Source organism: Caloenas nicobarica, chromosome 23 (genome assembly GCF_036013445.1).
Source record: "Caloenas nicobarica isolate bCalNic1 chromosome 23, bCalNic1.hap1, whole genome shotgun sequence".
In the NCBI taxonomy this organism is placed as follows: Eukaryota; Metazoa; Chordata; class Aves; order Columbiformes; family Columbidae; genus Caloenas; species Caloenas nicobarica.
This window is the reverse complement of record NC_088267.1, coordinates 5,173,356-5,197,601: the sequence shown is the minus strand read 5'-3', so window position 1 is coordinate 5,197,601 and position 24,246 is coordinate 5,173,356. Positions and strand designations below refer to the sequence as shown.

Genomic DNA, 24,246 nt, shown 5'->3' with positions numbered 1-24,246 from the left:
AGGAGATGGAATGAAGGATCCTCGTCTCCCACAGTAATTCCGTGAAGGGTTTCCCAAGGGCACTGCTGGCAAAGAGAAGGGATGCTTCCCTGGTCCCTAACTCCCAGAGTCTTTGGAATTACCAATTTTTCTGCCTGTAGCTATGGACAAAATGAGGCCAGAGTCTGTCTGGTGGGGCCATGCAGTGTGACAGCTGTACCTCTGCTTCCCTCCTCCTGCCTGGGGATGCAAACCACCAAAAAATCATCTGCAATGGCGAGGACACGCTGCCGACCAGGCAGATCCTGCACCGTCAGGGTGCGATGCCGGTCAGTAACTTCAATGTAACATGATCGGGAGAGTTTGCAAAATTTTTCCTTGAATTTGGAGCTAAAGGCCAGCGCAGCCCACAAATGTAAGTGATCACTCAGTGTCCAGAGAACTCAATCTACTCAGGTGAAATCAAACCGTGTCATTTTTCTGTGCTGTAGCTCACGGTTACCCAATTTAGTCCCACTCTTAACTTGGTTATTTTCAATCCTTTGTATGTGATTTTACTTAGAGGGAAGTAGAGAGGCAGATCACAACACCCTCCCTTCCACTAACAAGAATTCCTGACAAAGGTGAGGCCCATGGGACTACGTGAGCTGAGAAGCAACATACCAAAATAACGCCCTGCCTGTCCTCTCTTCTGGCACTTTCTCCAGGTCTCTCCATCTTCTGTTAATAAACTGTCAGACACTTAATTACCCAAACATTGGTCATCTTTCCTTTTCCTCCACCAAATCCTACCAGCAGCCAGCAAAGGAGCAGGGGATGAATCAGTGGCCACGCTCCTGCCACGTCCTTCGGCCACGTGGGGATGGTGTCACCACAGCAGCTCATCATAAAACACAAGCTTTGTGGACAAAAATTAATTTTTCATCAAAATGGAAACTTCCTAGAAGGGCAGGTTGTTTTTTTATTAGTGGAAGAAGTTTAAAAAATAGATAAGAAGAAAGATTTCTTTAAATCTCCAAAGTTGCCTAGAGCAGAACTCTTTTTTTTTTTTTTAATGGAAAGGCAAAGAATATCTCCAGGAGTTTAGATAATGAATGCTACATTTTAATGACTTTTTTTGTAAAGAATATATAGTTTCCATTAAGCTACTCTGCATATGTTTATTGTAAGTGCTGTGCTAGACTTTTAAGTGAATCACTCAGAGAACAGTAAGGAATCTGGCGTCTTGGAAACTCCCAGTTATTGCTGGATTTCGGACAGGGTGGAAGATGCTGGTCCCCCCTCCCTGGCAGCTCAGCCGAGACAGCTTCACCCCGCAGAGGTACCGATCTCCCCCAGCAAGGAGCAAAGACATAAACCCTGCAGGGATGGTTTTGCTGATGCTGCCGGATCAACCTCAAGAGCTCCTTGGCTGAGCAGAGCAGCAGCCCCATAACAGCACAGTCTGTCCCAGAGCAGCATCATGGCCACCAAAAGCTGCCTTTGCTGTCCTCGTCACCTTTTTATTAAATAATAGGGTGCTTCCACACAGAGTCCCTGAGCCGAGGTTGGTTCGGAGAGCAGGTGCCTCCACGTTATGGTTCCGGTCACCACCAGCTCCATCACACGCCGGTAAAACAGAGATGCTGAGCTCGCTCCTCTTCTCCCTTGCACGTCGGGATGATGCGCTAACACCGGTTCCACCCCGCGCGTGAAACTTCACCAGGTGTTTGGAGAGTTTCGTTGTCTTTAGCGTTTCTCACGCAGCCCTCCCTTCGGTGCGCCGCTGTCTCCAAGGCGAGCAATCGGCATGACTCAGATTTCGCCGCTGTCGACTTGGCGATGGGCTGTTCAGTCCTGTCCGGACAGGAATCCTCACCCGTTCTCAATCCGATCTTCTCAAGGAAGAATAGGCAGCAACAGAGCTCGCTCTCAGGGTGAGACTCAGCTCCTATCACTTGTAATCAACATAGATAAACACATCACGGCAAGATGTAGCAACAAAGCATTCAGGAGCTTTAAAAAGCACAGATATTGCAAGGAAAAATGCTTTGGAGCTTTCTTCTCCCTCAGCTGAAGCACGACTGTTCTGCCTGCCTTGTCACTTTGGCACGGCACAACCACTGCACGCACGAGCAGCTGATGTTTTTTAGCGTTTTATCACCCGGTCTGCAAAATGTGGGCAAAGGGAGCTTGAGGGGGGAGCTTGACATCTCCAGCACTTGCAGCTGTGTCCAGTTTATGAAGAATACAGTTTGCACTGGTCCCAGTGAGCTTGCACCGATTCACCCGGCTGAGGACTTGGACAAAGGCGACATGATGGGGATTGCACATTTATTCCGTCTTGTTTCTTTTGCAGAGTTTATATGATCCCTAATAGTCACTGAAATATATTGGAGTGGAACCAGGTGCATCGCCTCAGACACAGCTCCGCAGGTAGGGCAGCTCTGCAGGTGGACGCAAGGCAGACTCCATCCCGTCGTACTCTTCCAAGAGCTCTGCTCTGCTCCTATTCCAGAAGAACAGGGCTAACCCATAGCTGAAGAAAGAGGGTGATTTGGGGAAAACAGCAGATATGATGACATGTTTTGAGGCACCTTTTTGACATCAGATGCATTTCAGTTCATGCAGCTACAGCACACCGGCGTGTTTGCTTCTACAGCCGCCTTCCAGCTCCGCGTTAGCAATCTCTGTGAAGTGGAGGTGCAGGAAAGAGACACCCAAATCCAGATCCAAACACACGTGAACTTCACTTTCAGCACCCCCTGCGGTGCCCTTTCCATGTGGCTCTGCCGTGTTTGTCCTCTGCAAACTCTCCGCTTTCTGTTTGGCAAAACAAATGTTCCTTTTCCAGGCAGCCGCCTCGGTGCGGCGGCTCAAAGCAAGGATGGGTTGGTGAAACACAAACACATGGGACCAGCCGTTGCCATCCTGGTGTGCCCAGACCCACCTCACTGGAGCCTCGGGGTCTTGTGCAAAGCAGCGCACGATTTTGGGAAGGGAGCAGTCTATTTGTTTCCAAACAGTTTAGAATTTGACGCAAGGTGATACCGACCCCCTTTCCCTGCTCCATCCCACCCCATCTCTGTTTCCCCTATTTATCTGCCCTATCTAGTCTAACAGTGGCCTCCTGATGATGAATAAACACTCCGGGCTACGCTGAAACAGGAGAAGATGCCCAAAGGGTCTAGGTGGGGAGATCAGCCAAGCAGGAAAGAAATGCTTGTATTCCTGTGGCCTTTTGTTGGGTTTCAGTGGGTGGTTTTGCCGGCCTTTAAGCTTTGTGTTGCTCGTCTTTGTTCTCTCCCCTATAACTGATTAAGCCTCCAACCTAAATATTAGCCAGGCCAGATGCTGATGGCTACAGAGAAACATCACATTGTCAGAGGAGCAGAGAATCCCTGGCAACGCACAGCAGGAATTCAAAGGCACAGAACAGAGACCCGTGGGACCTCGGAGACACCCCAGGCAGTTAACAGGGTTTCATTAGCTCTGGCTTTGTGCATCACACTCACCTCCCTGCTGAAATAACCCTGATGCTCCCCAAAAGCTTCTTATCAGTGATATGGGGAAGGATCAACTCTACATCGGAGAGAGCAGGGCTGAGAAAGGGCAGGATTTACCGTGGTGGCTTCTGGGGTAGAGATCTGAAACCAGGCCCCTTTGCCAAGGAAGAACAGCATCCCACAGAGTGGCTTCGTTCCGAAATCCAAACTCCTCAGCTAAATTCTGATTTCACCCTATCTTTGCAAGTTTAACAAATAAGCACATGCGAAGTCAGCGTACTGTCACAGGCCTGTTGGCAGAGTCAGGGCAAAATCCCGACAAAGACAGAACCAGGGAAAAAAATGCACAAAAAGAAACATAACACACGGACTAATAATGAAAAATGTTGCCTAGATGCCAAGTGCAATACAGTGTCGATCCACAGGTGTCAAAGGAGAGCACTAATCTCACGGACCCTGACCTGCACCATCTACCGGACTGAAATATTTTCTCTGGCAGCTGGATAACAATGTGACCTCTGCCCCTGGATTTCTTTGGGGGCATTTGAGCAGCGGGACCTGCCGCAGGGCAGCACGGTTGCATTAACTCAGCACCGTGTTTCCCTGCTGTCCCTCAGCCCCGTTTCACCCACAGACAGCGCATGATCCTCTTGTTTTCCTGGAAGCACATGCCTGGATGGCACGACCACGAGACAAGCGAACCCCTCGCCCACAACCGGAGACCCTGCACACAACCGGGCATCTCCCCATGTTTAATAAGTGCTGAGCAGAAGTGTGCAGTGGCTGCGATGGAGAGAAAAGGGACCACCACGAGCATCTCTGAGACATGGCTCCAGTTTCCCAAAAGGCTCTCAGCGTCCTCAGCGCCCGTGTGTGCCCGTGGTGCTCAGCTTTATTATCGTGGGAGGAGAAACTGAGGCATGGGGGTTGACATTAAAATGACTTCTCCAAGGCTGCTCAGTGAAGATGGGAGAACAGAACCAGAGCTGAACCTCCGCTGCAAACCTCGCCAGCACGGTGCTGGCTCCTGCCTTTCCAGCCTGAAGGGCTCCCGGAGTGGGATCAGTGCTGAGTGACGACTGGGGGACACCAGCTGGTATTGTGTTTTACCCGATAACATCACCCTTGAGGTATCCACCCACACAATCATATTGCACAAATGATTCCTGCTTCAGTGCCTTCTCTGCCTAACATAACAAATTACAGCACTGAATTAGTTTGCGGCTCAGGAATTACGGCTGATTTTTTCCAGCAGCAGTTTATGAGGTCAGACGCTTCAGTTTTGAGGTGTCCTGAGTTTGAGGGTGATCTGACTCCAGAGGCAGGACACAAAAACCGGGCCCTTAACCAAGCCCCTGACTGAGCATCACCTGGCACTGCTGAAATCTTGGTCTAAAATGCTACTCGCTTTCTTATTTTCAGTGTAGACAGATAAGGAAACCTTATGCACACATGTATTCTAGAACACAAGCCTTCATCTCCACCAACACATAATACACACGCACACTGCATTGAAGCTCCCAGTGTTTCAAATACTATGAGAAGTATTACACACGGTGAGAAGAGCTTCGTAACGCGGAGGGTTTGGGCGCTTTCAGTGACCTTTTTTGTTTTCAGTATTTATGGATTTTTCCTCCCAGCTTCCACATCCAGATACCTAGCTACTAGCTGTCTTATTTTTTAATTCTTATATATTCGCTGACACCTAAAGCTGTTGCTTAAAAAAAAATTTAAAAAAAATCAGTTTTACAAGACTTGGATTAAAAAAAAACCAACAATGGCAGCAATAAAGGGATATGTAATCTTTTGTGACAAACAACTGCTCTTCAGGGAATCTGGTTTTAATCTAGCAATCAATCATTATGGGTTATTTGTACAGTAGCAGGGCCCAGAGGCCCTGACTGAGAACAGAGACCAGTTTTAGTTGAGTTTCTATGTCAAACAAATACAATTCATCCCGCTCCAGTATAACCCTATTAACCAACGCATTTTGGAGAGCGAGCATCACAGCTCCGACAGCAAAGACAGCATGATGAGAAGAAACAAAACCATGACAGAGCAGGTGGGTGGCAGCCGGGAGCCCAGTCCCTTGGTAGGGGACACTGGCTCTTTTCCCCCAAACGTTGTGGTTCCGAACACTCTGGGGACACGGATGGTTGGGATCAGAGCTGCCCTCGCCCATCCCGCAACCACAGCAACAAAACACCCAAAGGAAGAACAACAAACAAGCTGGCACATTTTCTTATCTTCCAAGCCTTTGAAACTTGGGAGTCCCAGCCAGAATATAATCATATGCTACATAATCAGTTCCACTGATTAACGTATTTTTCAGCTGTTGCCTTTATCATCCCCGAGCACACACGGTTTGGGGATCCGATCAGGGCCCATCAACTGAAGCGCTTGCAGGTGCAATGTGAGTGCAAGCGCATTTTCGGATGAATACTTCGCAACGATGAACAATTCAAGCACCAGACTGACAAAGCACAAGTAGATCTTCACCAGTGTGACTGTCTTTATTCTACAAATTTCTCTGGAATTATACCGATGTACCAATCAGTTGAAATCACTTGAAAAGTTGAAATCAGTTGAAAATGTGACCCAAACCATCAAAGCAGAGATATATGTAAATGTTGATTTATCTCTGCTTTGAGTCTAGAGTTTATTCAGAGGGTTTTTACTCCTTTGTTGTGAGTTGCATAGCAGTTATTTGATTATTGTTTCTTTAATTTACAAATCTCTCTTTCTCTTTACATAACTTAAAAAACAAAAAATAAACCCCACGTCTCCCTTGAAAGCGTACCTTGCTTCACCATGGTTATCCCTTGTGTGCTTTACTGCCAGGATTTTATAAAAGGGCTTTAACTTTTCATTCACCAGGAGCATAACTCAAGTTTTAATAACACACCTTATGCATGACAAAAATTTGCTTCTGGCGATCATGGTTTCGACCACAAAACCACAACTGGGAGTAACTCCTGGTTAACTCTTTCAAGCCCACGCATTGCAGAGTTAGACATAAGTTCAATTAGGAAGACTATGGAAATTATCAGTTAGAATATTTTATAACAGGCAAAATATCTCATTCTCTCATGCCACGCTAGCCTCTTTCCATCCTTTCTGTGAAATTAAAGTGGTGAAGGGAGAGGAGAGATTATTCTCCCTGTCGTTTTGGGTGACAGCTCCCTTAAAACCAGCCACATCTGGGCACACGTTCGCAGCTCAGATCATCCTCCCTGTGCTTGGCTTGTCCTGGGGGTTGTGTACAGAACACAGACACACAGACACACAGACAAGCGCTGCTGCCCTTATCAGATCCCCCAAGCGCCGCTCTGAGAGCCCTTTCCTTACGCTGAGCTTTACAAAGCTACACCCTGTGTGACTCTGGGTGAGTAACCAGAGGTTAACAGCTCCTGCAGCAGCCCCTTTGCCCAGAGGTTGGGTTTTAGCAGCTCTTCAGGAGGTTCCTCCCCTCTGTGACACCTTTTCCCTTCTCAGGAAACCCAAAAGCTGTCTGAAGTTTCAGCCTTTGGTACTGTGAAGTTCCCGGCTGCCTTATCTCCTCTCACTGCTCCCTGTCAGCCCCGGGGGAACAATCGGCTGAGGTTCCCCAGGCCCATCGTGCTCCTACACAGTTTCTCCAGGAGCTGCTCCCGTTCCTGCTCCTCGACAAGGCACCAGCACCCTGGAGCTGTCACAGCCCCTCTCTGCACTCCCCGGGGAGTTTTTTTCCCCAGCTAATGCACCAAAGTGAAATTTTCAGAGAGATCTGCGTCCCTGGGTTCAATCCACGGAGGGTCACGGAGCCTCCTCCCCGGGGTGGGAAGGAACCAGAGCCCCTGAGATCTGTCCCAGATGCAGAGCAGACGCCAACCTCCCTCCATGCTTTGATCCTTGTCTTGGAGATCAGAATCACAAAAGGGATCCTGCCCCCATCAATTCCCCTTTCTCATGTGCAAGGCACAGGGGTTAACAGCCCGTTAGGACAGAAGAGTCAAGCAACCATGTAATTCATCAGGTAACATAATGCCCCAGTCCTTAATTAGTAATACATCAATCTAATTCTGCAGTGCACTGTGTACACACACAAACACTCCGGAGCATTTTGAGAGTAAACTACACGGCACAACCCTTACATTTAAAAAGCATCAAGTAAAAATTACCCAAAGAGCTCAGAAAGGGAAAATTTAAGTCACTGATTCTTAATCAATCCAAGCGTATAGATCCCAGTATTTACATAAAATAATAATTAGTGCTGCATCTTTTCAGGGTTCTTCATTATTAAGAGATTAGCTGTCACAACACCTCTGTAGGCTTGTAAACACATACAGGGATGTGCTTTTCTTTCTAAACAGACCTTCTGAAGCACCATCTCTGCACACAGATGTATATATGGACATATACCTCTTGATATATTTTATCATACACATTTATTTCATATGTACCTAGATAGGTTTTTACGACTGGACTGACAGCAGCATTCACCAACACGGTTGAATGTTCCTCCAGCCTTTACTACACCGTGTCATCTCAATATGACACTTGTTTGCTTTAATTCCAGCGGTGCGAGGCATGGAATGCTGTGCAAATCCACACCAGCAGGAGCCAAAGTCCAAAAGATTTTGGAGGACTCAAGGCCAGAAGCAAGAGTTATACAGGATCAACAAAACGTCAGGTGCTTTTTTTTGTTTGTTTGTTTTAAAAAAACCCAAAAAATCAATCATAATTACTTGATAGAATCATAGTGTTAATCCATTTGCTTAAAAGCAAACAAACAAAAAACCCCCCACAAAACCAACAACAAAAAAGCAAGCCATACAACAACCCCCATCCCCCAAAAACCAGAAACTCATCCAAAATGAGTAAATACTTGGAAGGTATTTTCTAACAAAAAAAACCCCCAACCACAGAATCACCGTAGCCTATGTTAGACTTTGTTGGATAGAAGCAGAACAGGCTTGTCTCTAGACAGAAACCCTATGTGCCACATTTTAGTCTGGGGAAAAGAAAAAAAAAAAAAAAGAAAAAAGAAAGGATCCTGATTTTAAATAACTCTTAAATAATAACAATTTAAAAAGTGATTCCTCCTAAAAGCAGCAACAGGTCAATGAGAAACAGAAAGTCTGAAAAACGCTCCCATCAGTTGTTCTACTTCCACTTGCAAACAGCTGGACAGGGAATTAACCCAAGGATTCTAATTCAGATCTAAAGCACCTAAACAAGCCTCAGAAGAAACACTCAACCTTCACAGAGTGGGTAAATAGAAAAAAAAAAACCCTCTACTTACTCAAGTTCATTCGACATATTTCCCCAATCCTTGCAGCCGGTAAATTCGGGTGACTTCTCTCTTCTAGTACCTGCTCAAGACAGACATTGCCTGTGAAGTGTTTGATTTATGTTGAGGTTTTGCGCGCAGGTATTTTGCTGACAGGCCGGTGAGCCGGCGCGGGGATTGGCTGCCCGGACAGGTGCCCTGGGACAGGTACACCCAGACAGGTGCAGCCCGTAACCCTCTGCCTGCCGGGAGGGAGCGCAGAGCCAGGGTGGGTGGGGAAGGAGGGAAAAGCCCCGGGGGGAAGAAAGATAGGATAAAGGAGTGGAATCGGTTCTTCATCTCGGGGATAATTAGTTTCAGTTTGGTGGACGTGTTCCATATAGCGCGGTGCCAAATAGCTGTCATTTTTATGAATCCGGGGGTTGATCTGTCCTTTGCTGTTTCTTTATATATAAATATACAGACAAAAATACATACACGTATCTAAAGGAATAAACTAGAGAAGAAGAAAAGCCTCTTAGTTTCCTCTCCTTCCTAAATGGTAATTTTACTGGCAGGCTAACGCTTTCTTTCCTTTTCTCACCTTTCAGCTGCTCACTCCAGAAAGTCTCCATAGATGTTCTGTTTTGGTTTTTTTTTAAATTTTCTCTTAGAAAAGTAACTTTGAACTCCCTAACTTTAGAGGCCAAGACATGCAGCAAACATACTGGCTGCAGTACATAATCTCTGCAGTTTATAATCTCTGCATTACAGGGGACACGTAAGGAAAGCAGGTCTGTGGGGTAACCTTTTCCGTACCGTTCACGCACGCTGTCCTGCCTTCCGCAGCGCAGACCGGAGCGTCGCTCCAGCAGGAAGCCGAGACACACGCCGTTTGGGAACCGGCTGCAGAAATACCACCAAGGCAAGAGCTCTGGAGCAACCCACCTGTAAACGGGGAAAAGATTTATGCAATAGAACAAAACTCATCACGGATTCACGCGCTCCTGTTGGATGGTTTCTGTCATCCGTGTTGCAATGAGGAGGCAAAGGATGGGCTCCGTGGGTGACTCACGTTGACTGGATTTGGAAGGCAGGAGAGGATTTTATGAGGCAAGTTGGTGCAAGCCTTAAAACAAAGGGAAAAAGAAAAGCTTCCACCACTCGTTCTCACCCCCTACCGCTGTCTCACTCGCTGAATCTGTCCCACTCAGCGCCCTGCATCAGCAGGTGAATCCGAAAAAGCTTCTGAGTCTTCTTCACATAACAGTAAGTCCAGCTGTCCTGACCTGGTGACAAATGGCCTTCCCGGCCCACTTGGGCAGGCGCAAGGCATGTCTGCACAGGCGGATGTGAAGACAGAGAGTATGAATTTGGGCACAACACCCTTCAAACACATCTCTACAGCTCCTGGCTCAGAGCAGGGCCAGCTCGGAGCGCGGGACGATGAATGCCCGCGGTGTATCTGCGCCGGCTGATAAGGACATGCTGGGCTGAGCTTTGGCTGAGCCAGGCAGCAGCTATCACCCTCCTCCTGTGCGAACTCCCGCCTGCCAGGGAACGGACAAAGTCTGTTTTCAGGGAATGAAAACTCCAGGAGCAACACAAGCTCCATTGGGGACCGCTGGAGAGCAGCAGCTGCCAGGACCTTGCATGGCAGGGGACAGCGATACCCAGACATCAGCTGAATCAATGCATAGCAGAGACCATGCAGCATGAGGTACAAAAAAAGAAAAGAACACTTATGTCCTATCCAGCCAAGGAAAGCACTAATCTTATGCAATGGTGGCACTAGTTGATCAATATTCCGGTTATATCTCTAAATTAAGGAAACTTGCCCCAGTTCATGACAACCAGAGTCATAGTGCTGGGCACTTGTCCTTTACCCGGATCCAGGCAGAGAGGATTTCACTGACTCTGGGTAGCGCAAGGAGCAGCAACATCCCCTTAGGGGATTTCCAAGTTTCTTCTAACCTTTCAGTGAGGCTTACCAGATTCCAGCAACGAAAGTGAAGGAGGAGAAAACACTGAGCCAGAGCACGCAGTGGAACGGCAGGCGCGGGATCCTGACCTCCACGGGAAAAAGCCTGCGCCAAAAAAAAGAGAGAGAGAAACATGTCCGGCAAAGCTGAGCCGTGAGGGGCTTTGCCTTAGTGAAATGTGCCCCGAGGTGCCACTGTGGCCAGGCCAAATCCACCTCTGCATGGAAATGTTCGGGTTTTCAGACCTGGCCTGTTGCAGAACAGCAGGGATGACATTGTCTGCTGCTCTGTGGTAGGGGACAGGAGGAAAACAAAGCCACCAGAGCCTTCTGGCTGCCTGGAGCTAAGCTCTGTAACCAGCTTGCTGCTGACAGAGCTTTGTTTTTGACTTTGGGGGTTTAAGGCCACCCCTGCTGCACTTTTAGCTCAGGTGCCACAGCTTGGGTGCAGGTGGGGACAGCCAGGGCCAGGCTGGGCTTCCCAGGCCCTCGGTGCTGCTGCGACGTGCCCTGTCGTGCTTCCGTGTGTCTGGAACCCGCCTGGGAAGCCACCAGGTCCCTTGGGAAGATGGGAAGGACTGGCAGAAAGGCCAAAAACACATTCTCCTTTGAACCAATTCACAGGGACTCCAAAAGGACAGCTATGACTGCCTCTCTTAGTTTTACTAATCCTGTTTTTAAAGCCTTAGGCTGATCCAGGGCCTTGCCTTTTTCCTGCTAGGATCTCATTGCGATGGCGGAATGAGAGACTTCGCCGGGTAGGAAGACGCGTACTCGTTCTCACACACTGTCTTATTTCTTATGCAACGAGCTCTGTGCCCACCCGCAGCGCCCAGAAGCTCTCCCAGCCTCTGGGAATCAGGGCGCCTCAGTAAAATCCCTCACAGCAAAAACTGGCCCCTTTGTGTCACTCTTTGGGGGCCCGTACACATATCTGTCTTCTTTGCAGTGACACCAGCTCGAGTTTGCTCTCTCCGATACCTTCTCAAGGCCAGATGAAAACGTTACTGGCTCCCTATCACCCATCATCCCGCGGACGGGGCCCTCGCGGCCTCCCTTGAGTCACCTTCACGCCATTGCCAGTTCAAGGGGGATCAGGACCCCCTAGTCCGGTGGGATGTGTCCCCATGGGACGGGGGGGACACATGGCAAAGCCTGGACACCGCGCTGCGGCCAGCCCCGCCAGACGGGACCGCCCCTGCCCTGCCTCTTCCATTCTCTTGGGCACCTCGTCTGTTTTGTGATAATGTGTGTTTTATGGTGCCTGAGAGGCCTCCAGGCCTGGACGCCTAGACAGTCCCTTTGACTATGATTTCGGTATTCTTAATTATTATTTTCTCTCTTTTTTTTTTTTTTCCATTTATACTCCACCCTCCCAAGAGTATCTGGTGAGGGGGTGGGTTAGAAGAAAGAGACCAAGAGATACATTCTCCATGCACAAAACCCTCCCACTTCCCTTCCACTCCCCTGTTAAATATACCTTGGAACAAAAGCCCTTTATGGTGCTCTAAAAATAAAGCATGCAGCAGTCAAGACAAACTGCAAAGTTTAAAAGAGAGGGCCAAATTTTGCTCACAGCTACACCCTCTCTAAGGCAACAGGGTTGCACTTCTGTTTGGATTGTTAAACCCTCTTTAAACATCCAGGGGCAGACTGTGATTAGCTGCATTTCGTTAGCGAGAGATCATCAGCTCCGGGATTGAGGACGATGTCGCTGGCCAGGTCTCAGGTGCTGCTGCGGTGCCACCTCGACGTTCCTGCTTCTCCCTCCGCCACCGATTCACGGTGTGACCTCAGATTTCACGTTCCCTGTTCCCAGTCTGGCTTCTTTTCTGGAGAACTTGTGAGAAACTTCAAAGCAAGGGCTTTAATCCCTTTAGGATACACGGCTTTTCCCACTGACAGCTGTCAAACATCCTTTCCAGTTGTCCTGTGATGTGCCAGGAATTTCAGCTGCCTTTGACCAAAGGTTATTAAAACACTTCAGCAATTAATACGCAGTAAGAGGAAGCAGCCTGCAGCGGGTTAAAGTGAGCTGTTCTCCAAAGGGAGATGTGGCTGCTTCAGGTGCTTTTCCAGCAAAAAATACAGCTTGTGCCATCGAAGTTTGTAGAAACCTTTGATATCCAGAGCAGACGCTTTCCCAGTGAGATTCCCTCTGCCTTTTCCTTGGGAAGAAAGAACAAAAAGCTGAACAGGAACTTGGGCTGCAAGTCTTCGGCAGGAGTGCCCTTTCGCTCTGTTTGTACAACGCATAGCACAGCAGAGGCTACAAAAGTCACTCTAGAGCACTATTGTCACAGTAATAACGAGGGGAAAAAATAATTTGGCCTTCTGAAGCAAATGAGAGAAACAAACCCCTCACTGACCCTTTCCCAGAACACCTCTACCTGCAGGGTATGTGGGGAGCTGGCTGGCTCTGCTGGATCCCGCTACCACTAAACAACATGACCCGATGCTTAAATGTCTTTTTAATAGAGTCAGGCCAGTTTGTTATTATCTGTTGTAGCCCACGGGGCTATAGGAAAATTCTTGTTGTCTTTATCTAGTTCTACCAGTTTTCACACAGTAACAAGTTTGGGTTGTAAACAACTGACCCAACTGACAGACTTCAGGGCAGCCACCTCCGGTTTAAACAAACAAACACGACCCACCGTCCCAGCCAGCTTCTCCTGCTGGAAGAAGCTTCACTTGTTCTGTGTGTGCTCTGAGCTGAGCCTGTCCCGTGCTCTCGCTCTGGAGCTGGTTTTAGCTGATACCTGTCGATCTAAACCCAGCTAGAAGGGGCCCACATGCTGATTTAGTCTGCGCAGGGAGGGAGCTGGCTGGAGATGTCGCAAGGATGTTCTCCATTTCAGCCAGATTTGCTGCCCAGACAGCAAATGTGATGTTCAGCTACAAATATGTACAGGGAAGGAGTCGGGGGAAGGTTTTACAGAGGAAAACTGGGTCCTCTTCAAAAGAGATTTCAGACTGGCTCCACGTAAACTCTGTCTTCAAACCCCCGCACTCAGTGATTCCTCACTGAGAGAAACTTATTTTTAAACATGAAAACAGTGTTTAAAATGGAGCAGATGCAAAACATCAGGTATTGCTCCCAACCATTTTCCCCAGTGCTGCAGCCTGATCAAAGCTGCCTCCCTTCGGGAAGTTATCTGATGTCAGCCGGTGACGCTACAGCAGAGATGAGGTTGGTCTCAGATACCTCAGTTGACTCCGTTCATCATTAATCAGCCCTTCATGAGCAGAGATATGGAAATGTCACTGGCAGAGGTGTCCCAAGCTGCTCAGAATAAATTACCTTTATCAGCCGGCGGGCTGGATCCCAGCGGCAGAGATCGGGCTCAGATTCAGACTCCAGCTGAAGTACAACGAGTGTTTGGATCCCGGTGTTTGCTCCGTTCAGGCAGCTGCAGAGATGCCAGTTCTGATTTAAATCTAAGCACAGCACAGAAATTGGAGCTCATTCAGTAAACCCTAAGCAGCAAATAACAAAGGAAATATTCTGAATGAGTATCAGTCTGTCCTGGTGGACTATAATGAATCTGCTCAGGGAGCCCTGAAAGACACCTTTACATGACAACGTAGTTTCTGTAGCTAATTAGAAAAGCTCAGGCCAGAGATACTTATCTGTGTGTAACATCTGGAATTCATAACATCTCAGGTTTGCCAGCTTTCATGGTTTCATCACAAATCTGCTGATACTTGCTGTTGTTATTAGTTTATTTAGTTGCCTTTTTAAAGTCTGACTTCCTATAATCATATGATCGTGTGAAAGTTTTCTCGACATAAAAATCTGTCCTTCATGATTGTTGCAAAACGCCTGAAAACACAATCCTTGTAGGCTCAGGAATGAAGAGACAGAAATGAAAATAACTCCCTCACACACCCCACAAAGTTAAGCAATTTTAAAGCCAACCCTACATCTACCAGGGACCTGGCTTGTGGTTTCTACGCCAGTCCTGTGTTTGGCAGGACCACGGCTCATGACATGTTAGTGCTAAGGCTGGTCACTATTGGAATCATCAAAGTACTCTGCAAAATTTTAATTGTTTCTCACTTCTGTTCTACACCTGTCATTACTCATCGGAATCAGTCATGGGATGGTGGTACCCGGGGTGTTTTGGGGTGGCTGGAGCTGGCACACGGCAGCAGTCGTCCTGCCTTTCTCTGTCTCAGCACTTTGGCAGGAGCCGACTTTCCCACAACACCTGGAGCAGACAGCTGCTGGACCTGATTATTTATAGAGAAGAGGAAGAAGTTGGCTCCACCATCTTGATTTGACTCTAAAATTGTCCCCAGAGTTGGGATTCCGTGCTTAGATCCAAGGCCTGACGCGGAGACACCTTCCACTCCCGAAGCATTCAAATGAAAAGGCAAACGCAGAGGGAGGGGAGAAGCGGGGAGGCTGGGCAGGGGCCGGGTACATCAACTGTGGGAACTGAATCTCATTTCCACCGAGAAAACTGGAAACCCCTGCCAAAGGCCCCGCGTGAGTCACCGAACCACGGCTGATATGTGCAGGGAACGCAGTGCAAACTTCTGAACAGCCTCATGTGGGAGAAGCAGCCAGTACTTGGGGCTCTAGTTCTCAGCTCTTGACAGGTGGGGAGGGATTTCCCCTGGAAAATGTCCTGCGAACAGGCTCAGTGTTGGCCCTGCTCCCTCCCCAGGGGCTCCAGCTTTGTCATGCTAACACACAGCCATCAAAGGGAAAAGGAGAGCCCCCTTCCGCATTTTGCGGAGCCCACGGCGCGTTGGATGCTGCAGCAAACCCCAAAGCTGGCAGTGCTGAAGCCTCCTGTAAAAATTACACAGAAAGGGGAAACTGGAGCTTTTGGGCTTTATCTTCTGGTGCAAGCACAGCTCAGGGGAGCTGCTGCAGGATGGCATCGGTGGCTGGAAGCACGGGCGATGTCGGTGGCTCTGGCTCCTCTTTGGTGCTGCACATCCCTGCTGTGACAGCCAGCACAGCGTCACGGCAGCAAAAGCTTTACCACGGACCTTCCGAGTCGGCTCCAGCACCCCCTGAGCTCCAGAGTCCTCCAGCCAGCCCTGGCTGAAGCCAGGAGCTGGACGCAGATAATCATATCAGGGTATCAGGGCTTCACCTGCCAGAGCCCAAACCCCATCTCTTGCCGATACCTTTGTCAAAGAGACCGAAAGCTGGAAGGAACCCGGGCTCCGCTCGGATCTCTCCGGTTCAGAGCTACCTGGAGGAGCCCAGAAACTCCAACAGCATCATCTCTCCTAAACACCCTTCCCATGGCTCTGAAGTCTAGAAGAGAGAGAAAGAAACCCAGATATCCATCTGCTCCACCCTCTGGTAGTGGGCAAGCTCCCTCTGCTTCTTGGCTGGCACCTGTCTATCATATTTGATACCAAATAAAGGCCCACTTAATTCTGACTCACTCTACCTGCTCATATTGCTTACTCCTTCCGGCCAGGCCATAATCCAACATCTACGGTGAAAAATCTTGCCATCTTAAATGAAACCTAAATTCTAATCATATCAGTGTATTGCCTTCTCAGGTAACGAATCTAACCAAACCTTGTAAGAACTTAATAGATTGTTCCCAGATTGTCCAGCATCTAGGTCAAGCATATAAATCCACCAGCCTTCCCACACAGCAAATCCAGTAGATACGTTTACTTTTCATCAGCCTCTGTAGGGCTGGAACTCCCTTCTCGGGGCAGGTTATTGGTGGGGGGTTCACTGCAAGATACCAGTTATCCCGTGGAGTGGAAAAATATCAGGTAGTTTTGCAACATTTCAAGAGATGCACCAAGAACATCTTGGGTGGCAGTCAGCACATCAGGGCTGCCGGCCCTTAGGGGCTTGGGGATTTTTCTTCCTCGTAGAAAATGCCTCCTGCCAGAAGCACATACCGATTACAAAACAAACTGGTGCTTTAGCTTTTTTTTAAAAAAAATCAATCCATCTCCTTCTACTTCAAGATTTGAGAATCAGTGTCCCTTCTAAGCTGATGGTTTCATATTTTCCCCACAAATACTATACGGCACCCAAACACCAGGCACCGATGGCTGAGTTGGCCTCTTGAGTGGCAAACCTGATTTACCTGCAAACCTCCGAGCAGCAACGACCTCGCTGTTGATATTCAGGGAGGATCTGTTGCCACAGCTTGTCTCCAAGGCGCTGGAATGGAAAGCAGGAGACCAAAGCGCTGCTGGCTGCACATCGGTGAGCCAGAGCTTCGCCTCTCCCAACCTTTGTGCCCGTTCCAGTCAGGGGCCTGTTTGGGCACTGGGACCGATGCCACCCCCGGGGCTCTCATGGGATTTGCAGCCGTGATCCTACTGCGAGTAATTTTATGCGAGTCTTCAGGAAATTTGCCTACCCTGAGTGTCTCGTCACCCACGTAAACCACTAGTGGAGATGTGACTTATAGCAATGCATTTTTAACCCAGTTTGAAACAAGATCAAACAAATTACACTGCATCAGCATGAACCGTGTCTCTACTGGAGCCAGAACCAGCACTTGTGGCCAAACCCCAAGTACAGGTGAGTCCTGAAAAGACACAAAAAGGAAACTATGATTTCATCTGAACCTCAGGATTTATATCCTTGACAGTGAGACTTGATTCCTGTGGGCTCCTACACTAGCTTTAGGATTAATCACTGCCAGTGAAATCAGTTTGTGCTGCTCTGATTTTCAGCAGAGGATTAAATCATTTTAGGATGAACTAGAAAGCTCCAACCTGAGTCAGACCCAAGCGCAGCCAAGGTTCAGAACTCACTGCAGAGGCAAAGCTGACGACTGGGTTCAGCTGAAGGATGTCAGATGGTAAGAGAAAGCCTTGGTATAAGAATTTAAACATATTTTACCCATTCTTAAAGAAAAGGTCAGTCAAACGAGACATGAGGCTCCCACCTGGCCTATCTGCCTCTCCGTTTGGGTTCTTGCACTTGCAGGTGCTCAGCAGGTTGGCAGGGATGGGTTTACTCCTTGTCTTAGGTCTGCACTGCCTTTCCACGCTGGCTGACGGGATCGATTACACCAAGTGCCAACCGGGGCAGCGCGAGGCCGTCTGAGCCTTCCCAAGGGAGATTCAGGATTGTTCTTTTCTTCCACGCAAGGAAAAACTGCCTTTTGTGGTGCAAGCTGGCATGGCCAGGGTATTTGGAGAGTCTCCCCCTCGACCCAAGGCTGACTTTTGGCTGACATTTCTGCAGAGCCCATCCCTGCACTATCAGATCCTTTCCCCCTGTGATCTCCCATGTCCTGACGACCCCAGGCAGCTCCCCTGGCTAACAGGAACCCAGATCGAATTCTGGCCGTTCGCTGCCTGAGGTCGAGCTGTAAAACGAACAATCCAAAATTACCCCGAAAGGCAGATGTACTAATTAGAGAAACCTTGGGTGGCAGTTCTGAGCACGATGCTTTTAATAACTGCAGGGATGTTGAGAAGCAAATAAATTATATGATGAAAGTTTACCAGGCAGCAGAGCTCAGATATGTAATAAGTAAGACTGGCACCAAGGCTGAAATTTTGCCCCCTGGGCTTGGCATTTTGTCTGATTGCCTTTCCAGATGAGAAGGTATCTGGAGCTTCCGGTCCTGCCGACTGCTTGGCAGAAAAGTTATTTCTCAACAACAAGCTGGGGAATCATCCTGGGAAGGCTGGAATTAGAGAGCCGGCACTCACTGGCACTCAGGTTCCTGACCAAGGTTTCTCTCCCAAATTTTGGACTTAACGTGGTCCTCACCCAGCACACACTGACGCTGAGCTTTTCTCCCACAACCCCACCTTTGTGGCTTGACCAACAGCCCTAATAAATCTTGCAAATGAGGGTCCCCAATTACAGGAGGTTTATGGCCCCCGGGTAGTTCACTCAGTCCCACGGGTCATCGCGGCTTTCCTCCCGGGTGGACCTTGTGGAAAGCAAACTCCCCCACACACCTGCACCCCACTTCAGATGCCTGCACCAGCAGACACCATTGCTCCCAGTGACAAGGAGCAAGGCAGGCTGGAAACGTCTGCCCGTCCCTAACCCTTGGCTGCCCGAGACAGGAGGACACCGGCGTCTGACTCACACCAGAGGAGCCTCCATTCGCTCACAGGCTGCTACACGTCCCAAACAAGCCACACACAGTTATTTTCAATGGCAATTAAAACACCAGCTCTTGTTTCAAGGGCTGGACAGTGAAATTGCAGGAAGAGCTGCCCTGACCCAGCAACCATTATGTCAATGAATGCACTGGACTGAGAGATGCTGACGCTCATCTCGGCTCCAATTCACTTTTAATTCTCCTGGCCTGAAACCCCGCAGGAATAATATGGGGAGCTTGGAGCCATTGCATGGGGATTTGGGAGCACCTGTTTTAGGAATAATCAGCCCAGCAGGAGGAAAGTTTCTCTTGGTTAAGTCTCCGAGTATTTACATTTTTGCCTCTTCTCAGCGTGATAATGGTGCACTTTGTCAATCTTGCACAAAACCTCGCTGGGCTCTTTGACTGGTTTGCCCTGACTCCTGCATGGCTCTATTATGATTTTTCAAAAGACCTCCCGTAAGGGTTAAATGACCTCACATTAGTGCTAATTTGGGGCTAGCTTTCCTATTCAGCACATAACAAAGCAATTGGTGTTTACCCAAGTCCCATAAAGTGACAGAGACCACACACAACCTCAGCGTGCTCAGCCTGGACAGACGGAACTCCACCCCAGCTCTTCCTTAAGTATTGCCATTTTGTAGGAGAGAGAGAGGAAAAAACAGGAGAGGCTGATAGAAGATCGCCACCCAGCCTGAATTAAGCAGCCAACAGTCAACCTGAAGCAGCTCCATTGCTGTCGCCAGCGAGACGCTGCCATCCCTTCCGTTCCCCTGCGTGACCTAATTGCAACCTGCTGAGTCACAGACCCACAGAACACGGGGCTGTCTCATTCCTCAGCTGCTTTTCTCCTCCACAGGCTCCTTGTGAATCTAACTCATATTAATTTGATGGCAGTAAATCACCCTGCGCAGCTAATAAATTAAATGCCTCGTTGTCCCCGCTCCTGGGAACGGAGAGGTTGGGTGGAAGGAGAGTGGCGCACGGGCTGGCTGAGCAGCGACGGCTGCGTGACCATTGCCACAAAGGGAACGGCCCGTCCCGTCCCCATCCCATCCACCTCTCCATGATTAATGATGGTGTAAAGTAGGGCAGGCTGAAAATAACAACAAACCATGATAGATGTTCTAGACACAGATCTTCAGCTACAGCGAAATCGGTGTCATGACTGGAGCCGAGTGGCAGATTTTATGCCAGCTGTGCTTGTGCTGCCGTGAGGCAACGAGACCCAGCAACACCGGCCAAGGGTTCATCCAGTGCATCGTTCCGCTTCATCAGAGGCTGATCTGAAGCACAAGAGCCTTTATTTAGCCATATACTTGCCCCCTTCCCCTTGCAATTAAATAAGGTCAAAAAAAAAAAAGAGGGAACACAAACATGTTATTGGCCGAGCGAGTAAACATTTCAGGTTCTGTTGCAATCGTTAATGATAGTACAAGGGGTGTGTGAACTTCCTGCACACCGTCCTGCAGTTCATTCTGAATTCACCAATGCAATTAGGGTGCCTTTTATGCAAGAGCTGAAATTCGCCTAGATTGATTTAACGAGTATAATTTCCTCTTTGGAACTGCTGGAAATTAATCATCACTTCTCCAAGCTCCATCTGGAATTCACCCCGTCAGCATCCGCACAGCTCTGGTGCTGACTACACTCCTGTTGACTTTGTGCAAGTATTTCCTATACTTAGAATGGGAAATATCTCAAATATGCAGCAAAGTCAACTATCCCAGCACAGAGCGCACTGATTTCTTTCTCTAGTGCCAACCATCACACAGACAACAAACCCAATTCTCTTCTTGCTCATACCAGTTTTCACTGAGGCAACTGCACCAACTTAATTGGATTGATCCTAATTTGCAGCAAGTGAAAGTAGCACAAGAAACTGAGAGAATATTTTAAAGAGGAACAAAATAAATACACCTAGCCAGTTACATCTCTAAGAAGCTGCATTTGCACATTAAAATATCAATTTGTGCATGCAAATCAGGTAAGTAGCCACCTAATTCCCTATTTTCATGGCCAGCTGCCCAATTTGGGTGCACAGCTGAGAGCCGAGAGCAGCGAACGCCTCTGGGAACGTGCCAGTGACAGAATTGTCTGGACTCCAAGAAATCTGTTCTTTCTTGCCCATTTCAAACTCACCGAAAATCTATAAATGCAGTCATCAAAGAAAAAACAAGGACAACTTCACAGCACATGGGGACAGTGCTTAAGCGACTAGCAGCTAAAAGAATAGAATGCTCTAGAAAGAAAACTGTTTTGTTTATTAAAACAATTAACGCAGCTTAAAAGGAAGAGCAGCGAAGTAGGTGTGAATGAACTGCCCTTCTCAACACTAAGGTGTGGCTGCTCCAGAGGTTTTCCCAGCATTTGGATGTCTTTTGATGTAAACCACAGAAACTAAACTATATGAATTAAAATCAGAGCTCCTTAAAATTCACTAGTTCCAGGATTATTCTTGGGAGCTGACCCATCCCTAGAATACCCCACAGGTGTACAGTCACAAAGGAACTCACATGAAAGTTGGAGCAAGTCTTTGTTGGCTTCTTCCACCCCGGTATTGACCCATTTCTAGCCATCAGTAGTTTTCAACATTTGTTGGACAAGACTCTCTACAAATTTTCCATTCTTCTCTACATAATCTGTTTAAACCAACTGACAATGAGCTTGTTTTTCTCAGTCGCCATCTGCAGACCCACTAGAAGTCATGCAAATCCCCTAGGAGTCTGTGGTGAAAAAAAATTGATCCCCAGCCCTTTATTGCTTCTCCAGCACGTATCATACCCTTTCCTCAGCCTCTTGCGAAGGGCCAGGACTTAGTCCAGCGTATTTTTTCTCTGGACAATAACAGCCTTGCCACAGAAAGCTGCATATGGGAAGTACTCTACAGGGACCATCTGATTAAAGATTACAGCATGGGAGATGTACCAACTCATTTGATTCTGTCTATTGATAACTGGGGAAAACAGACTCAAAGCTGAAGTGTCTTACCCCAAAAGTGCAGCATGACACAGTAGCAGAGCCAAGATAACAACAAGCACTACTGATTCCTGCCACACTGCTTTCAGATTTTGTTTGGGACTAGGAAAAAAAACCTCCTAAAATCTTCCTTCTGCTAAGTTTCTGCCTCTCTTTGAAGCAAGGACAGCTGGAAATCAAACAAAAACATCTCCTCTCAGAAGACCTCCATCCAGTTTTGCAAATAAACAGATAAGCAGCCACCCAGTGGGGGAAGAAGATAATAACTAGCTGGGCTCCGAGATGCAGAAAGGTGTGTGAAAAAAGAAAGGCATTTCAAGGACGACAAGATGGATGTGCAGGAGATGGAATTACAGACAATCCTAATAAGGGAAAGGAGAGTTTGAACTTCCTGTGAAAAAGAAAAACCACAAACAAACATGGGAGATTCTCAGAGTCCCAGAGAAAGGAGCAGGGAGAGGAGAGGCGGGGTAAAACTGCACCGAGTAGGAAACTGCCCCAGAAAACTTGGAGCTTTAAAAGTCTTCCCTTTTATCTAGAGAGCTCTGGGGTAAGAATGGAGCAAGGCGGAGTAATAAGCATAGGTACTAATTGCATGGAGCATCTCCATGGAGTTTTAGATTAAAGACTCCAGCACCTCGGGGGGTGAAGGAATCCGTTGATCTTGGAGACACGATGTGGGGCAGGCAGCTGCAGCCTTTGTTACTAACCCGCCTCCCTTCCCCATCTGATCATGTAAATGAGAGCTACAAATGCTGCAGTTTACAGCATGCGCCATCTGAGCTGGGATCTCTGGAGAGACAGGAATGGATTTATTTACATGTTCTGAGTTATCTCTGCAAGAGATCTAACAGGGGCCCCTTCACATCTGGAGAGTCCTGATGAAAGTAACAACATCATACCCAGGTATTTCTGTTTGTGCTTGTGGCACTGAAGACAAAAAGGCCAGATTCTCCACCTGGTTTACATCCCCTTAGCACTCGCAATTGTTATAGTCCACTCCTACAAAGCATGGCACGCCCTTGACATTGAAAATGTGTTTTTCAGGGGAAGAACCAGGGCCAGATTCAGTCTGATTTACCAGCTGTGCTTCAGCTTGGCCTCAGATCTTCCCCAGACGCCAGCCGAGCGTGGCTGATGGTCCCGACTTCACTTGCGAAGCCACACGGCAGCGATAACTTCTTCGAGAGGGATGTCCTTGCCACGGCAGAGGGTTGGGATGGTGGCAGAGTGGAGGTTAGGCCAGATTAGTCCTATCCTGGCACTCCAAATTACGGTGAAGCCCTCCCCATATCCCCACCACCAGGGCCTCGGGGAAAATGACTTCATCCGAGTGTGGGTGAACCTGTGCTTGGCAGCAAGGACCAGCCCGGGTAACTGATCCTGCTCAGAGCCAAGAGGAAAGCAGGCAGGACAGCAACCCCTTCACGCTCCTTTGCCAGCAGGAAGAGGGAAACAATAAGAAGTGAAGCCTCAGGTGTTGGAGGAGCAGAAACAGTTTTTCTCCACAGACACCAGGCCCGCTTGGCGTAACACCCGCTGCTCCGTGCCCGCGCTGCTGTTCCCAGGGAGACCCAAGCAGAGGAAAAGCAGCCACAGCCCTCGGATGCAGCAGCTGTTGGGCTCTGTGCCCAAAATGTTTAAGTACCTTCTCTTGCCGCGGGATGAGGGAAGCCCAGGACGGCGGAATTCACCATTCTTCACATGCTCCCGTGCCTCCCGCCTGGCTGACACGATGTCTGCATCGCTGAGATATTTTGGTTTTGGAGAGTAGATGCTCATATGTTAATAGTCCTCTTTCCTGTCAGGAAAGGAAGCAAACTCAGTCAGTCCCTCACTGCTATTGCCAGAAAGGGAGTAGGGAAAAAAAAAAAAAAGGGGAGAAAAAAGCATAAAATAAAGCAGGCCATGAATCGGACTCTGGAGGTATTTGTAAGAGGTGTGTAATTGCCATCCTCCCGTTATCGGCCCGAGCTCACGCGGGCCCCGCAATCACCCGCAGCTGGGATCCCCGCGGAGCCGCTGCCTTCGCGCACCCAGCGCCTTTAATTAGTGTCGAGCCCCTTCCCACCCAGTGCTGCCCTGCAGACCCCGCACTCTGTACGGGAATTCAAGTGGTTATTGCTGAGGGCCGCAGCTTTGTCGTGAAGCCGTGACGAGAGCTGCGCAGCAGTTATAGTCCCCGCCGCTATTAAATCTAGAATCTCAGGAGACAGATGGGAACCAAATCTTCGGATTCCTAGATCTCTGGATCTCTTCTTTCTCTATAGCATCCTGTTGCCTTCCCTTTCGTGTAGGTTGCTCCAGAAAAATACCTACTACAGGACAGCTTGTGCCATTCCTGGCCACGTCTGCTACAGTGTCAGTGCTGGCTTAGAGGACACACCAGGTTGTGTGGAAGCAACTCGTGCTTTCCATTTTTACCAGAGTAGCCACTCTTGGACATCTCTGCAGACATGTGGGGAAAAGTGGGTTCTGAAATGAAAGGGCAGCACACGG

At 48.4% G+C, this 24,246-nt stretch overlaps 1 protein-coding gene across 1 annotated transcript in view; it reads right to left on the bottom strand.

The window, feature by feature from the left end:
- GRHL3 (grainyhead like transcription factor 3) overlaps positions 1-24,246 on the bottom strand; it is a 60,372-nt gene that overhangs the window by 16,941 nt on the left and 19,185 nt on the right. Inside the window, exons 4-7 of the mRNA XM_065650498.1 lie at positions 23,396-23,548; positions 10,707-10,802; positions 9,535-9,663; positions 8,749-8,818 (exon numbers count right to left, since the gene is read on the bottom strand). Of these exons, the coding sequence (XP_065506570.1) occupies positions 8,749-8,818; positions 9,535-9,663; positions 10,707-10,802; positions 23,396-23,444 (344 nt within the window). The 5' untranslated portion in view covers positions 23,445-23,548. The remainder of the gene's footprint in view (positions 1-8,748; positions 8,819-9,534; positions 9,664-10,706; positions 10,803-23,395; positions 23,549-24,246) is intronic.